Source organism: Salvelinus namaycush, chromosome 14 (assembly GCF_016432855.1).
Source record: "Salvelinus namaycush isolate Seneca chromosome 14, SaNama_1.0, whole genome shotgun sequence".
Lineage (NCBI taxonomy): Eukaryota > Metazoa > Chordata > Actinopteri > Salmoniformes > Salmonidae > Salvelinus > Salvelinus namaycush.
The window spans coordinates 2,758,122-2,776,697 of NC_052320.1; the positions used below are offsets into that span (position 1 = coordinate 2,758,122).

The 18,576-nt window shown below is 43.4% G+C and overlaps 1 protein-coding gene across 1 annotated transcript in view; it reads left to right on the top strand.

The window, feature by feature from the left end:
- ptk6b (PTK6 protein tyrosine kinase 6b) overlaps nucleotides 1–18,576 on the top strand; it is a 39,191-nt gene that overhangs the window by 11,206 nt on the left and 9,409 nt on the right. Inside the window, exons 4-5 of the mRNA XM_039007516.1 lie at nucleotides 3,051–3,216; nucleotides 17,775–17,933. Of these exons, the coding sequence (XP_038863444.1) occupies nucleotides 3,051–3,216; nucleotides 17,775–17,933 (325 nt within the window). The remainder of the gene's footprint in view (nucleotides 1–3,050; nucleotides 3,217–17,774; nucleotides 17,934–18,576) is intronic.

The window sequence follows — 18,576 nt, forward strand, 5'->3', positions numbered from 1 at the left end:
TCACTCCCTGTCTCTGTCTCACTCCCTGTCTCCCTCTCTCTGTCTCTCTCTCACTCCCTGTCTCTCTCTCCCTCTCTGTCTCTGTCTCTCACTCCCTGTCTCTGTCTCACTCCCTGTCTCTGTCTCTCTCTCTCTCTGTCTCTCTCTCTCTCTCACTCCCTGTCTCTGTCTCACTCCCTCTCTCTCTCTCTCTCTCTCTCTCTCTCTCTCTCTCTCTCTCTCTCTCTCTCTCTCTCTCTCTCTCTCTCTCTCTCTCTCTCTCTCTCTCTGTCTCTCTCTCTCTCTCTCTGTCTCTGTCTCTGTCTCACTCCCTGTCTCTGTCTCACTCCCCGTCTCTCTCTCTCTGTCTTTGTCTCACTCCCTGTCTCTCTCTCTCTCTCTCTCTCTCTCTCTCTCTCTCTCTCTCTCTCTCTCTCTCTCTCTGTCTCTCTCTCTCTGTCTCATCTCCTGTCTCTGTCTCACTCCCTGTCTCTCTCTCTCTCTCTCTCTCTCTCTCTCTCTCTCTCTCTCTCTCTCTCTGTCTCTCTCTCTCTCTATCTCTGTCTCACTCCCTGTCTCTGTCTCACTCCCCGTCTCTGTCTCACTCCCCGTCTCTGTCTCACTGTCTCTGTCTCACTCTCTGTCTCACTCTCTGTCTCTGTCTCTCTCCCTGTCTCTCTCTCTCTCTCTCTCTCTCTCTCTCTCTCTCTCTCTCCCTCTCTCTCTGTCTCTGTCTCCCTCTCTCTGTCTCTCTCTCACTCCCTGTCTCTCTCTCCCTCTCTGTCTCTGTCTCTCACTCCCTGTCTCTGTCTCACTCCCTGTCTCTGTCTCTCTCTGTCTCTGTCTCACTCTCTCTCTCTCTCTCTCTCTCTGTCTCACTCCCTGTCTCTCTCTCTCTCTCTCTCTCTCTCTCTCTCTCTCTCTCTCTCTTCTGCTCCTCTCTGTCTCCTCCCTGTCTCTGTCCTCCTCCTGTCCTCTCTCTCTCTCTCTCTTCTCTCTCCTCTGTCTCTCTATCTCTCTCTCTCCTCTTGTCTCTCTCTCTCTGTCTCTCTCTTGTCTGTCGCTTGTCTCACTCCCTGTCTCTCTCTCTCTCTTCTCTCTTTATCCTTTCTGTGTCTCTGTCGACTCTCTCCTCTCTCTCTTCTCCTATCTCTCGCTCTCTCTTCTTCTCCTCTCTCTCTCTCTCTCACTGTGTGTCTCTGTCTCACTGTCTCTGTCTCACTGCATCTCTCTGTCTCTCTGTCTCATTGTGTCTAGCTCTCTCTCTTTCTGTCTCACTCCCTGTCTCTCTCTCTCAAAATTCAAATTCAAATTCAAGCTGCTTTATTGGCATGAAAAACATTGTGTCAATATTGCCAAAGCAACAATGTATACAATATACATTGTATAAAAATATAAACAATGACAATATATAATAGAATGGCAGTAAATAATAATACAAAATTAAATATAAAAATAGTAACATAAAATGTTAACAGTCAATAATCGAATGTAATTTAATAAAAAAATGAAACTATAACTAACTTATAACTAAATAACGGTCATCTTCACCAATTACATCGTACTACAACTACTACATCATTACCACTACTACCACCACCACCATCATTAAACTGCTATCATTACCATTACCACCCATACCATTACTACTTGGAATGATAACAACAATAATAATAGTAATAACAATAACAGTAATAACAATAACAGTCATAATAAGTAAGTTACTGCTTACTATGCAGATGTTATTATTCAGTGTCCCTCAGGCTATGGCAGGCAAATACATATTTGGCTGCAAGAGGAGCCATTGTGTAACGGGTGTCTAGATCCTCCTCCTCCTCAGACGAGGAGAGGAGAGAAGGATCGGAGGACCAAAATGCAGCGGGTTGTGAATAAATAATGATTTAATTTGAAAGCCTAAGACAAACACGAAAAACACTTGGAAAATTACAAAATAACAAAACCGATGTAGACAGACCTGGACTACGAACTTACACGTAACGAAAACGACAAACGACAAGTACTGACTACAAACAAAACAACTCACGATACAGTCCGCTTATGGTGCAACAAACACTGACACAGGAAACAATCACCCCCAACAAACAGTGTAACAGCCAACCTATTATGGTTTCCAATCAGAGGAAAACGTCAACACCTGTCTCTGATTGAGAACCATATAAGGCTAATTACAAGTGACCTAAACATAGAAACACAAAACATAGAATGCCCACCCCAACTCACGCCCTGACCAACTAAACACATACAAAAATAACATAAAACAGGTCAGGAACGTGACACATTGCTCCTTCGCCCATGAGTATTTTTAGTTTTTCCTCTGGGTTTAATAAGTAAAAATTTGGAATAAATGTAGACATTTCTGTGAATAATGAATCTCTTGGTGAGGAATATTTATCACAGTAAAGGAGAAAGTGCATCTCTGTTTCTACCTCCCCTGTCGTGCAGTGACCACATACACGCTCCTCTTTGGGTAGCCATGTCTTTTTATGTCTGCCGGTTTCTATTGCCAATCTCTCTCTCTCTCTCTGTCTTCGATGTGTTTTCATGTCTTTCCATTGATTCCACACCAGCCATTACAATGAGCCTGTCCTCCTATATCTCTGCCGACAAGCCTCCTCTGCACTTTCTCTCTCACACACAGAAAATTACCCACCTTCTCCAACTGTCTCTCTCTGTTTCCCTCTCTCTCTGTTTACCTCTCTCTCTCTCTGTTTACCTCTCTCTCTCTCTCTGTTTACCTCTCTCTCTCTCTGTTTCTCTCTTTCTACCTCTCTCTCTGTTTCTCTCTTTCTACCAAGGAAAAAGGAGGAAGTGTACTCTGTGGCTGAACAGGCCACTCCATGGTTAGGCAATGACACAGCTGTGTGTGTGCGTGTGTGTGTGCGTGTGTGTGTTTGTGCGTGTGTGTGTTTGTGCGTGTGTGTGTGCGTGTGTGTGTGCGTGTGTGTGTGCGTGTGTGTGTGCGTGCGTGTGTGTGTTCGTGTGTGTGTGCATGTGTGTGTGTATCGTGTGTGTGTTAGTGAGACACATTTAACACATTCTCTCATCCCCAGAAAGAGCCAGTGCCCCAGGACCTGTCTCACTCCACAGTGGATGAGTGGGAGCTCCCCAAGGACGAGTTCACCCTGGGAGAGCAGCTGGGCAGCGGGTTCTTTGCTGACGTCCACCGGGGCAAGTGGAGGAACAGCATCAACGTAGCCATCAAGATTCTCAAGAACGGTACAGAACACTTACAGATTCACAGAATCACAAGGCTGCACCTGAAATGCCAAAACCTTAATTAAATTATTGGAATGTATTTTATAAAGCCCTTTAAACATCAGCAGTTGTCACAAAGTGCTTTACAGATACCCGGTCTAAACCCTGAAGAGCAGTGTAGAGGCACAAGCACAGTGTATTACTCATTGGGACAGTGTATTACTCATTGGGACAGTGTATTACTCATTGGGACAGTGTATTACTCATTGGGACAGTGTATTACTCATTGGACAGTGTATTACTCCCTGGACAGTGTATTACTCCATGGACAGTGTATTACTCATTGGGACAGTGTATTACTCATTGGGACAGTGTATTACTCCATGGACAGTGTATTACTCATTGGGACAGTGTATTACTCATTGGGACAGTGTATTACTCATTGGACAGTGTATTACTCCCTGGACAGTGTATTACTCCATGGACAGTGTATTACTCATTGGGACAGTGTATTACTCATTGGGACAGTGTATTACTCCCTGGACAGTGTATTACTCCATGGACAGTGTATTACTCATTGGGACAGTGTATTACTCATTGGGACAGTGTATTACTCATTGGGACAGTGTATAACTCCATGGACAGTGTATTACTCCCTGGACAGTGTATTACTCCATGGACAGTGTAGTACTCATTGGGACAGTGTATTACTCCCTGGACAGTGTATTACTCCCTGGACAGTGTATTACTCATTTGGACAGTGTATTACTCATTGGGACAGTGTATTACTCATTGGGACAGTGTATTACTCCCTAGACAGTGTATTACTCATTGGGACAGTGTATTACTCCTTGGACAGTGTATTACTCCCTGGACAGTGTATTACTCCCTAGACAGTGTATTACTCATTGGGACAGTGTATTACTCATTGGTACAGTGTATTACTCATTGGGACAGTGTATTACTCCCTGGACAGTGTATTACTCATTGGGACAGTGTATTACTCCCTGGACAGTGTATTACTCATTGGGACAGTGTATTACTCCCTAGACAGTGTATTACTCATTGGGACAGTGTATTACTCATTGGGACAGTGTGTTACTCATTGGGACAGTGTATTACTCCATGGACAGTGTATTACTCATTGGGACAGTGTATTACTCCCGAGACAGTGTATTACTCACTGGGACAGTGTGTTACTCATTGGGACAGTGTATTACTCCATGGACAGTGTATTACCCATTGGGACAGTGTATTACTCATTGGGACAGTGTATTACTCATTGGACAGTGTATTACTCATTGGGACAGTGTATTACTCATTGGGACAGTGTATTACTCCCTGGATAGTGTATTACTTATTGGGACAGTGTATTACTCCCTGGACAGTGTATTACTCATTGGGAATCAGTGTATTACTCATTGGACAGTGTATTACTCCCTGGACAGTGTATTACTCATGGACAGTGTATTACTCATTGGGACAGTGTATTACTCATTGGGACAGTGTATTACTCCATGGACAGTGTATTACTCCATGGACAGTGTATTACTCATTGAGACAGTGTATTACTCCCTGGACAGTGTATTACTCATTGGACAGTGTATTACTCCATGGACAGTGTATTACTCGCCTGTATTACTCTTGAAGTGTATTACTCCATGGACAGGGTATTACTCATTGGGACAGGTGTATTACTCCCTGGACAGTGTATTACTCCCTTGACAGTGTATTACTCATTGGGACAGTGTATTACTCCCTAGACAGTGTATTACTCATTGGGACAGTGTATTGCTCCCTGGACAGTGTATTACTCATTGGGACAGTGTATTACTCCCTGGACAGTGTATTACTCATTGGGACAGTGTATTACTCATTGGGACAGTGTATTACTCATTGGGATAGTGTATTACTCCTGGACAGTGTATTACTCATTGGGACAGTGTATTACTCCCTGGACAGTGTATTACTCATTGGGACAGTGTATTACTCATTGGGACAGTGTATTACTCATTGGGACCGTGTATTACTCATTGGGACAGTGTATTACTCATTGGGACAGTGTATACCTCATTGGGATAGTGTATTACTCCATGGGCAGTGTATTACTCATTGGGACAGTGTATTACTCATTGGGACAGTGTATTACTCATTGGGATAGTGTATTACTCCATGGGCAGTGTATTACTCATTGGGCAGTGTATTACTCCATGGACAGTGTATTACTCATTGGGACAGTGTATTACTCATTGGGACAGTGTATTACTCATTGGGACAGTGTATTACTCATTGGGACAGTGTATTACTCATTGGGACAGTGTATTACTCATTGGGATAGTGTATTACTCCATGGACAGTGTATTACTCATTGGGACAGTGTATTACTCATTGGGACAGTGTATTACTCATTGGGACCGTGTATTACTCATTGGGACAGTGTATTACTCATTGGGATAGTGTATTACTCCATGGACAGTGTATTACTCATTGGGATAGTGTATTACTCCATGGACAGTGTATTACTCATTGGGACAGTGTATTACTCATTGGGACAGTGTATTACTCATTGGGACCGTGTATTACTCATTGGGACAGTGTATTACTCATTGGGACCGTGTATTACTCATTGGGACAGTGTATTACTCATTGGGACAGTGTATTACTCATTGGGATAGTGTATTACTCCATGGGCAGTGTATTACTCATTGGACAGTGTATTACTCATTGGGATAGTGTATTACTCCATGGACAGTGTATTACTCATTGGGACAGTGTATTACTCATTGAGACAGTGTATTACTCCCTGGACAGTGTATTACTCATTGGGACAGTGTATTACTCCATGGACAGTGTATTACTCCCTGGACAGTGTATTACTCCATGGACAGGGTATTACTCATTGGGACAGTGTATTACTCCCTGGACAGTGTATTACTCCCTTGACAGTGTATTACTCATTGGGACAGTGTATTACTCCCTAGACAGTGTATTACTCATTGGGACAGTGTATTGCTCCCTGGACAGTGTATTACTCATTGGGACAGTGTATTACTCCCTGGACAGTGTATTACTCATTGGGACAGTGTATTACTCATTGGGACAGTGTATTACTCATTGGGATAGTGTATTACTCCCTGGACAGTGTATTACTCATTGGGACAGTGTATTACTCCCTGGACAGTGTTTTACTCATTGGGACAGTGTATTACTCATTGGGACAGTGTATTACTCATTGGGACCGTGTATTACTCATTGGGACAGTGTATTACTCATTGGGACAGTGTATACCTCATTGGGATAGTGTATTACTCCATGGGCAGTGTATTACTCATTGGGACAGTGTATTACTCATTGGGACAGTGTATTACTCATTGGGATAGTGTATTACTCCATGGGCAGTGTATTACTCATTGGGCAGTGTATTACTCATTGGGACAGTGTATTACTCATTGGGACAGTGTATTACTCATTGGGACAGTGTATTACTCATTGGGACAGTGTATTACTCATTGGGACAGTGTATTACTCATTGGGACAGTGTATTACTCATTGGGACAGTGTATTACTCATTGGGATAGTGTATTACTCCATGGACAGTGTATTACTCATTGGGACAGTGTATTACTCATTGGGACAGTGTATTACTCATTGGGACCGTGTATTACTCATTGTGACAGTGTATTACTCATTGGGATAGTGTATTACTCCATGGACAGTGTATTACTCATTGGGATAGTGTATTACTCCATGGACAGTGTATTACTCATTGGGACAGTGTATTACTCATTGGGACAGTGTATTACTCATTGGGACCGTGTATTACTCATTGGGACAGTGTATTACTCATTGGGACCGTGTATTACTCATTGGGACAGTGTATTACTCATTGGGACAGTGTATTACTCATTGGGATAGTGTATTACTCCATGGGCAGTGTATTACTCATTGGACAGTGTATTACTCATTGGGATAGTGTATTACTCCATGGACAGTGTATTACTCATTGGGACAGTGTATTACTCATTGGGATAGTGTATTACTCCATGGACAGTGTATTACTCATTGGGCAGTGTATTACTCATTGGGACCGTGTATTACTCATTGGGACAGTGTATTACTCATTGGGACAGTGTATTACTCATTGGGATAGTGTATTACTCCCTGGACAGTGTATTACTCATTGGGACAGTGTATTACTCCCTGGGCAGTGTATTACTCATTGGGACAGTGTATTACTCATTGGGATAGTGTATTACTCCATGGACAGTGTATTACTCATTGGGACAGTGTATTACTCATTGGGATAGTGTATTACTCCATGGACAGTGTATTACTCATTGGGACAGTGTATTACTCATTGGGACAGTGTATTACTCCATGGACAGTGTATTACTCATTGGGACAGTGTATTACTCATTGGGACAGTGTATTACTCATTGGACAGTGTATTACTCCCTGGACAGTGTATTACTCCATGGACAGTGTATTACTCATTGGGACAGTGTATTACTCATTGGGACAGTGTATTACTCCCTGGACAGTGTATTACTCCATGGACAGTGTATTACTCCATGGACAGTGTATTACTCATTGGGACAGTGTATTACTCATTGGGACAGTGTATAACTCCATGGACAGTGTATTACTCCCTGGACAGTGTATTACTCCATGGACAGTGTAGTACTCATTGGGACAGTGTATTACTCCCTGGACAGTGTATTACTCCCTGGACAGTGTATTACTCATTGGGACAGTGTATTACTCCCTTGACAGTGTATTACTCATTGGGACAGTGTATTACTCCCTAGACAGTGTATTACTCATTGGGACAGTGTATTACTCCCTGGACAGTGTATTACTCCCTGGACAGTGTATTACTCCCTAGACAGTGTATTACTCATTGGGACAGTGTATTACTCATTGGTACAGTGTATTACTCATTGGGACAGTGTATTACTCCCTGGACAGTGTATTACTCATTGGGACAGTGTATTACTCCCTGGACAGTGTATTACTCATTGGGACAGTGTATTACTCCCTAGACAGTGTATTACTCATTGGGACAGTGTATTACTCATTGGGACAGTGTGTTACTCATTGGGACAGTGTATTACTCCATGGACAGTGTATTACTCATTGGGACAGTGTATTACTCCCTAGACAGTGTATTACTCACTGGGACAGTGTGTTACTCATTGGGACAGTGTATTACTCCATGGACAGTGTATTACCCATTGGGACAGTGTATTACTCATTGGGACAGTGTATTACTCATTGGGACAGTGTATTACTCATTGGGACAGTGTATTACTCATTGGGACAGTGTATTACTCCCTGGATAGTGTATTACTTATTGGGACAGTGTATTACTCCCTGGACAGTGTATTACTCATTGGGACAGTGTATTACTCATTGGACAGTGTATTACTCCCTGGACAGTGTATTACTCCATGGACAGTGTATTACTCATTGGGACAGTGTATTACTCATTGGGACAGTGTATTACTCCCTGGACAGTGTATTACTCCATGGACAGTGTATTACTCATTGGGACAGTGTATTACTCCCTGGACAGTGTATTACTCATTGGGACAGTGTATTACTCCATGGACAGTGTATTACTCCCTGGACAGTGTATTACTCCATGGACAGGGTATTACTCCCTGGACAGTGTATTACTCCCTTGACAGTGTATTACTCATTGGGACAGTGTATTACTCCCTAGACAGTGTATTACTCATTGGGACAGTGTATTGCTCCCTGGACAGTGTATTACTCATTGGGACAGTGTATTACTCCCTGGACAGTGTATTACTCATTGGGACAGTGTATTACTCATTGGGACAGTGTATTACTCATTGGGATAGTGTATTACTCCCTGGACAGTGTATTACTCATTGGGACAGTGTATTACTCCCTGGACAGTGTATTACTCATTGGGACAGTGTATTACTCATTGGGACAGTGTATTACTCATTGGGACCGTGTATTACTCATTGGGACAGTGTATTACTCATTGGGACAGTGTATTACTCATTGGGATAGTGTATTACTCCATGGGCAGTGTATTACTCATTGGGACAGTGTATTACTCATTGGGATAGTGTATTACTCCATGGGCAGTGTATTACTCATTGGGCAGTGTATTACTCATTGGGACAGTGTATTACTCATTGGGACAGTGTATTACTCATTGGGACAGTGTATTACTCATTGGGACAGTGTATTACTCATTGGGACAGTGTATTACTCATTGGGATAGTGTATTACTCCATGGACAGTGTATTACTCATTGGGACAGTGTATTACTCATTGGGACAGTGTATTACTCATTGGGACAGTGTATTACTCATTGGGACCGTGTATTACTCATTGGGACAGTGTATTACTCATTGGGACAGTGTATTACTCATTGGGACAGTGTATTACTCATTGGGATAGTGTATTACTCCATGGACAGTGTATTACTCATTGGGATAGTGTATTACTCCATGGACAGTGTATTACTCATTGGGACAGTGTATTACTCATTGGGACAGTGTATTACTCATTGGGACCGTGTATTACTCATTGGGACAGTGTATTACTCATTGGGACCGTGTATTACTCATTGGGACAGTGTATTACTCATTGGGACAGTGTATTACTCATTGGGATAGTGTATTACTCCATGGGCAGTGTATTACTCATTGGACAGTGTATTACTCATTGGGATAGTGTATTACTCCATGGACAGTGTATTACTCATTGGGACAGTGTATTACTCATTGGGATAGTGTATTACTCCATGGACAGTGTATTACTCATTGGGCAGTGTATTACTCCCTGGACAGTGTATTACTCATTGGGACAGTGTATTACTCCCTGGACAGTGTATTACTCATTGGGACAGTGTATTACTCATTGGGATAGTGTATTACTCCATGGACAGTGTATTACTCATTAGGACAGTGTATTACTCATTGGGATAGTGTATTACTCCATGGACAGTGTATTACTCATTGGGACAGTGTATTACTCATTGGGACAGTGTATTACTCATTGGGACAGTGTATTACTCATTGGGACCGTGTATTACTCATTGGGACAGTGTATTACTCATTGGGACAGTGTATTACTCACTGGGATAGTGTATTACTCCATGGACAGTGTATTACTCATTGGGACAGTGTATTACTCATTGGGACAGTGTATTACTCATTGGGATAGTGTATTACTCCATGGACAGTGTATTACTCATTGGGACAGTGTATTACTCATTGGGACAGTGTATTACTCATTGGGACCGTGTATTACTCATTGGGACAGTGTATTACTCATTGGGATAGTGTATTACTCCATGGACAGTGTATTACTCATTGGGATAGTGTATTACTCCATGGACAGTGTATTACTCATTGGGACAGTGTATTACTCATTGGGACAGTGTATTACTCATTGGGACCGTGTATTACTCATTGGGACAGTGTATTACTCATTGGGACCGTGTATTACTCATTGGGACAGTGTATTACTCATTGGGACAGTGTATTACTCATTGGGATAGTGTATTACTCCATGGGCAGTGTATTACTCATTGGACAGTGTATTACTCATTGGGATAGTGTATTACTCCATGGACAGTGTATTACTCATTGGGACAGTGTATTACTCATTGAGACAGTGTATTACTCCCTGGACAGTGTATTACTCATTGGGACAGTGTATTACTCCATGGACAGTGTATTACTCCCTGGACAGTGTATTACTCCATGGACAGGGTATTACTCATTGGGACAGTGTATTACTCCCTGGACAGTGTATTACTCCCTTGACAGTGTATTACTCATTGGGACAGTGTATTACTCCCTAGACAGTGTATTACTCATTGGGACAGTGTATTGCTCCCTGGACAGTGTATTACTCATTGGGACAGTGTATTACTCCCTGGACAGTGTATTACTCATTGGGACAGTGTATTACTCATTGGGACAGTGTATTACTCATTGGGATAGTGTATTACTCCCTGGACAGTGTATTACTCATTGGGACAGTGTATTACTCCCTGGACAGTGTTTTACTCATTGGGACAGTGTATTACTCATTGGGACAGTGTATTACTCATTGGGACCGTGTATTACTCATTGGGACAGTGTATTACTCATTGGGACAGTGTATACCTCATTGGGATAGTGTATTACTCCATGGGCAGTGTATTACTCATTGGGACAGTGTATTACTCATTGGGACAGTGTATTACTCATTGGGATAGTGTATTACTCCATGGGCAGTGTATTACTCATTGGGCAGTGTATTACTCATTGGGACAGTGTATTACTCATTGGGACAGTGTATTACTCATTGGGACAGTGTATTACTCATTGGGACAGTGTATTACTCATTGGGACAGTGTATTACTCATTGGGACAGTGTATTACTCATTGGGACAGTGTATTACTCATTGGGATAGTGTATTACTCCATGGACAGTGTATTACTCATTGGGACAGTGTATTACTCATTGGGACAGTGTATTACTCATTGGGACCGTGTATTACTCATTGTGACAGTGTATTACTCATTGGGATAGTGTATTACTCCATGGACAGTGTATTACTCATTGGGATAGTGTATTACTCCATGGACAGTGTATTACTCATTGGGACAGTGTATTACTCATTGGGACAGTGTATTACTCATTGGGACCGTGTATTACTCATTGGGACAGTGTATTACTCATTGGGACCGTGTATTACTCATTGGGACAGTGTATTACTCATTGGGACAGTGTATTACTCATTGGGATAGTGTATTACTCCATGGGCAGTGTATTACTCATTGGACAGTGTATTACTCATTGGGATAGTGTATTACTCCATGGACAGTGTATTACTCATTGGGACAGTGTATTACTCATTGGGATAGTGTATTACTCCATGGACAGTGTATTACTCATTGGGCAGTGTATTACTCATTGGGACCGTGTATTACTCATTGGGACAGTGTATTACTCATTGGGACAGTGTATTACTCATTGGGATAGTGTATTACTCCCTGGACAGTGTATTACTCATTGGGACAGTGTATTACTCCCTGGGCAGTGTATTACTCATTGGGACAGTGTATTACTCATTGGGATAGTGTATTACTCCATGGACAGTGTATTACTCATTGGGACAGTGTATTACTCATTGGGATAGTGTATTACTCCATGGACAGTGTATTACTCATTGGGACAGTGTATTACTCATTGGGACAGTGTATTACTCCATGGACAGTGTATTACTCATTGGGACAGTGTATTACTCATTGGGACAGTGTATTACTCATTGGACAGTGTATTACTCCCTGGACAGTGTATTACTCCATGGACAGTGTATTACTCATTGGGACAGTGTATTACTCATTGGGACAGTGTATTACTCCCTGGACAGTGTATTACTCCATGGACAGTGTATTACTCCATGGACAGTGTATTACTCATTGGGACAGTGTATTACTCATTGGGACAGTGTATAACTCCATGGACAGTGTATTACTCCCTGGACAGTGTATTACTCCATGGACAGTGTAGTACTCATTGGGACAGTGTATTACTCCCTGGACAGTGTATTACTCCCTGGACAGTGTATTACTCATTGGGACAGTGTATTACTCCCTTGACAGTGTATTACTCATTGGGACAGTGTATTACTCCCTAGACAGTGTATTACTCATTGGGACAGTGTATTACTCCCTGGACAGTGTATTACTCCCTGGACAGTGTATTACTCCCTAGACAGTGTATTACTCATTGGGACAGTGTATTACTCATTGGTACAGTGTATTACTCATTGGGACAGTGTATTACTCCCTGGACAGTGTATTACTCATTGGGACAGTGTATTACTCCCTGGACAGTGTATTACTCATTGGGACAGTGTATTACTCCCTAGACAGTGTATTACTCATTGGGACAGTGTATTACTCATTGGGACAGTGTGTTACTCATTGGGACAGTGTATTACTCCATGGACAGTGTATTACTCATTGGGACAGTGTATTACTCCCTAGACAGTGTATTACTCACTGGGACAGTGTGTTACTCATTGGGACAGTGTATTACTCCATGGACAGTGTATTACCCATTGGGACAGTGTATTACTCATTGGGACAGTGTATTACTCATTGGGACAGTGTATTACTCATTGGGACAGTGTATTACTCATTGGGACAGTGTATTACTCCCTGGATAGTGTATTACTTATTGGGACAGTGTATTACTCCCTGGACAGTGTATTACTCATTGGGACAGTGTATTACTCATTGGACAGTGTATTACTCCCTGGACAGTGTATTACTCCATGGACAGTGTATTACTCATTGGGACAGTGTATTACTCATTGGGACAGTGTATTACTCCCTGGACAGTGTATTACTCCATGGACAGTGTATTACTCATTGGGACAGTGTATTACTCCCTGGACAGTGTATTACTCATTGGGACAGTGTATTACTCCATGGACAGTGTATTACTCCCTGGACAGTGTATTACTCCATGGACAGGGTATTACTCCCTGGACAGTGTATTACTCCCTTGACAGTGTATTACTCATTGGGACAGTGTATTACTCCCTAGACAGTGTATTACTCATTGGGACAGTGTATTGCTCCCTGGACAGTGTATTACTCATTGGGACAGTGTATTACTCCCTGGACAGTGTATTACTCATTGGGACAGTGTATTACTCATTGGGACAGTGTATTACTCATTGGGATAGTGTATTACTCCCTGGACAGTGTATTACTCATTGGGACAGTGTATTACTCCCTGGACAGTGTATTACTCATTGGGACAGTGTATTACTCATTGGGACAGTGTATTACTCATTGGGACCGTGTATTACTCATTGGGACAGTGTATTACTCATTGGGACAGTGTATTACTCATTGGGATAGTGTATTACTCCATGGGCAGTGTATTACTCATTGGGACAGTGTATTACTCATTGGGATAGTGTATTACTCCATGGGCAGTGTATTACTCATTGGGCAGTGTATTACTCATTGGGGGACAGTGTATTACTCATTGGGACAGTGTATTACTCATTGGGACAGTGTATTACTCATTGGGACAGTGTATTACTCATTGGGACAGTGTATTACTCATTGGGATAGTGTATTACTCCATGGACAGTGTATTACTCATTGGGACAGTGTATTACTCATTGGGACAGTGTATTACTCATTGGGACAGTGTATTACTCATTGGGACCGTGTATTACTCATTGGGACAGTGTATTACTCATTGGGACAGTGTATTACTCATTGGGACAGTGTATTACTCATTGGGATAGTGTATTACTCCATGGACAGTGTATTACTCATTGGGATAGTGTATTACTCCATGGACAGTGTATTACTCATTGGGACAGTGTATTACTCATTGGGACAGTGTATTACTCATTGGGACCGTGTATTACTCATTGGGACAGTGTATTACTCATTGGGACCGTGTATTACTCATTGGGACAGTGTATTACTCATTGGGACAGTGTATTACTCATTGGGATAGTGTATTACTCCATGGGCAGTGTATTACTCATTGGACAGTGTATTACTCATTGGGATAGTGTATTACTCCATGGACAGTGTATTACTCATTGGGACAGTGTATTACTCATTGGGATAGTGTATTACTCCATGGACAGTGTATTACTCATTGGGCAGTGTATTACTCCCTGGACAGTGTATTACTCATTGGGACAGTGTATTACTCCCTGGACAGTGTATTACTCATTGGGACAGTGTATTACTCATTGGGATAGTGTATTACTCCATGGACAGTGTATTACTCATTAGGACAGTGTATTACTCATTGGGATAGTGTATTACTCCATGGACAGTGTATTACTCATTGGGACAGTGTATTACTCATTGGGACAGTGTATTACTCATTGGGACAGTGTATTACTCATTGGGACCGTGTATTACTCATTGGGACAGTGTATTACTCATTGGGACAGTGTATTACTCACTGGGATAGTGTATTACTCCATGGACAGTGTATTACTCATTGGGACAGTGTATTACTCATTGGGACAGTGTATTACTCATTGGGATAGTGTATTACTCCATGGACAGTGTATTACTCATTGGGACAGTGTATTACTCATTGGGACAGTGTATTACTCATTGGGATAGTGTATTACTCCATGGACAGTGTATTACTCATTGGGATAGTGTATTACTTTTAGACAGAACCTTACACAGCTTCCTGACGGGCCGCCCCCAGGTGGTTAAGGGTAGGCAACAACACATCTGCCACGCTGATCCTCAACACAGGGGCCCCTCAGGGGTGCGTGCTTAGTTCCCTCCTGTACTCCCTGTTCACCCACGACTGTGTGGCCAAGCATGACTCCAACACAATCATTAAGTTTGCAGAACAGTGGTAGGCCTGATCACCAACAACGATGAGACAGCCTATAGGGAGGAGGTCAGAGACCTGGCAGTGTGATTCCAGGACAACAATCTCTGCCTCAATGTGATCAAGACTAAGGAGATAATTGTGGACTACAGGAAAAGGAGGACCGAGCACGCCCCCATTCTCATCGACTGGGCTGTAGTAGAGAAGGTTGAGAGTTTCAAGTTCCTTGGTGTTCACATCACCAACAAACTAACATGGTCCAAGCACACCAAGACAGTCGTGAAGAGGGCACGACAACGCCTATTTTCCCTCAGGAAACTGAAAAGATTTGGCATGGGTCCCCAGATCCTCAAAAAGTTCTACAGCTGCACCATCGAGAGCATCACTAGGGTTGCATCACCGACCTGGTATGGCAACTGCTCGGCCTCCGACCCGCAAGGCACTAGAGGGTAGTGCGAACGGCCCAGTACATCACCGGGGCCAAGCTTCCTGCCATCCAGGACCTCTATACCAGGCGGTGTCAGAGGAAAGCCCTAAAAATTGTTAAAGACTCCAGCCACCCTAGTCATAGACGGTTCTCTCTGCTACCGCACGGCAAGCCGTACCCCCAAGCCAATCAAATTGCTACCCGGACTATTTCATTGACCCACCCTTTTCTTTACGCTGCTGCATAGTCACTTTACCCCGACCTATATGTACATATAATCTCTTAATTACCTTGACTAACCTGTTCCCCCGCATATTGACTCGGTACCGGTAAACCCTATATATAGCCTCGTTATTGTTATTTTATTGTGTTACTTTTAGTAAATATTTTAACTCTTCTTTTTCTTAAAACTGCATTGCTGGTTTAAAGGGCTTGTAAGTAAGCATTTCACGGTCGAATTCGGCGCATGTGACTAATAACATTTAATTTGTTTTAACATTTCCTTCATGCCAGAAGTAAATGACTGATCAGCTGAAACTCATTTGATAGAAGGTTTCTGTCTGTCTGTCTGTCTGTCTGTCTGTCTGTCTGTCTGTCTGTCTGTCTGTCTGTCTGTCTGTCTGTCTGTCTGTCTGTCTGTCTGTCTGTCTGTCTGTCTGTCTGTCTGTCTGTCTGTCTGTCTGTCTGTCTGTCTGTCTGTGTGTGTGTGTGTGTGCGTGTGCGTGCGTACGTGTGTGTCTCAAGAATTTCCTCATTCTTTTCTTCTGCAAACCCCATTGTCAGAGAAACATTTTTTGCATTTCCTGTCTTATGTGAATCCTGGCGGCGGTGGTGTGTGACATCACACATACCGTAGTCTCTCGTCCCAGCCTTAGGATTCTGGGTGCCGTGATGACATCTCATACACACATCTGAACCAAAACAGCCTATAGTTATCAGTCCTACTGTAGAGACTGCTTAGTGGACAGGACTGTGGGTAGAGTGTTATCAGTCTGTCACCTCTCTGTGTGTATTCTTTCATTATATTGGCAACTATGTAACTATGGCTTGTGAACGATAGTCTATGATACAGGTGTTGGCTACAGCACATACAATATAGTACAGTACAGGACAGGACAGGACAGGACAGGACAGGACAGGACAGGACCAGTCTAAAAAGGTCCCTGAGATAGTTTCAACATGATACATAGCCTCAGCTCTCAGACTTCCTCATCCAACAGTGGATTGGCAAACAAGACTTGGAAGATTGGTAACAATGATACATGTCCATCCCTGTACTGTGTCCATCCCTGTACTGTGTCCATCCCTGTACTGTGTCCATCCCTGTAATGTGTCCATCCCTGTACTGTGTCCATCCCTGTACTGTGTCCATCCCTGTACTGTGTCCATCCCTTTACTGTGTCCATCCCTGTACTGTGTCCATCCCTTTACTGTGTCCATCTGTGTTTGTGATTACTGAAGAACCTATCACCCAAGACACACTTACACACATAAACACCCACCCTCACCCTCACCCTCACCCCCACCCTCACCCTCACCCGCACCCTTACCTTCACCCTCAACTTCACCCTCACCTTTACCCTCACCCTTACACTCACCCTCAACCTCATCCTTACCCTCATCCTCACCCACCATCACCCCCACCCCCACCTTCACCCTCACCCTTACCATCACCCTCACCCTTACCATCACCCTCACCCTTACCCTCAACCTCACCCATACCTTCACCCCCACCCTCACCCTCAGCCTTACCCTCATATCTTTTCAGACTCGTTGAACGACCATGAGTTCCAGAGTGAGGTGCAGATCCTAAAGAAGCTGAGACACAGACACCTGATCTCCCTGTTCGCCGTCTGCACCTCCTCATCCCCCTACTACATCATCACTGAACTCATGGAGAAGGGAAACCTGTTGCACTTCCTCAGAGGTTAGTCATCCAGTCCTCCAGCCAGTCCTCCAGTCAGTCCTCCAGCCAGTATTTAAATCAGTCCTCCAGTCAGTCCACCAGCCAGTCCTTCAGCCAGTCCTCCAGCCAGTATTTCAATCAGTCCTCCAGTCAGTCCTCCAGTCAGTCCACCAGCCAGTCCTCCAGCCAGTCCTCCAGCCAGTATTTCAATCAGTCCTCCAGTCAGTCCTCCAGTCAGTCCTCCAGCCAGTCCTCCAGCCAGTATTTAAATCAGTCCTCCAGTCAGTCCTCCAGCCAGTCCTCCAGCCAGTCCTCCAGCCAGTATTTCAATCAGTCCTTTAGCCAGTCCTCCAGTCAGTCCTCCAGCCAGTCCTCCAGCCAGTATTTCAATCAGTCCTCCAGCCAGCCCTCCAGCCAGTCCTCCAGTCAGTCCTCCAGCCAGTATTTCAAATCAGTCCTCCAGTCAGTCCTCCAGTCAGTCCTCCAGCCAGTATTTCAATCAGTCCTCCAGCCAGTCCTCCAGTCAGTCCTCCAGTCAGTTCTCCAGCCAGTCCTCCAGCCAGGATTTCAATCAGTCCTCCAGTCAGTCCTCCATCCAGTCCTCCGGTCAGTCCTCCAGTCAGTCCTCCAGTCAGTCCTCCAGTCAGTATTTCAATCAGTCCTC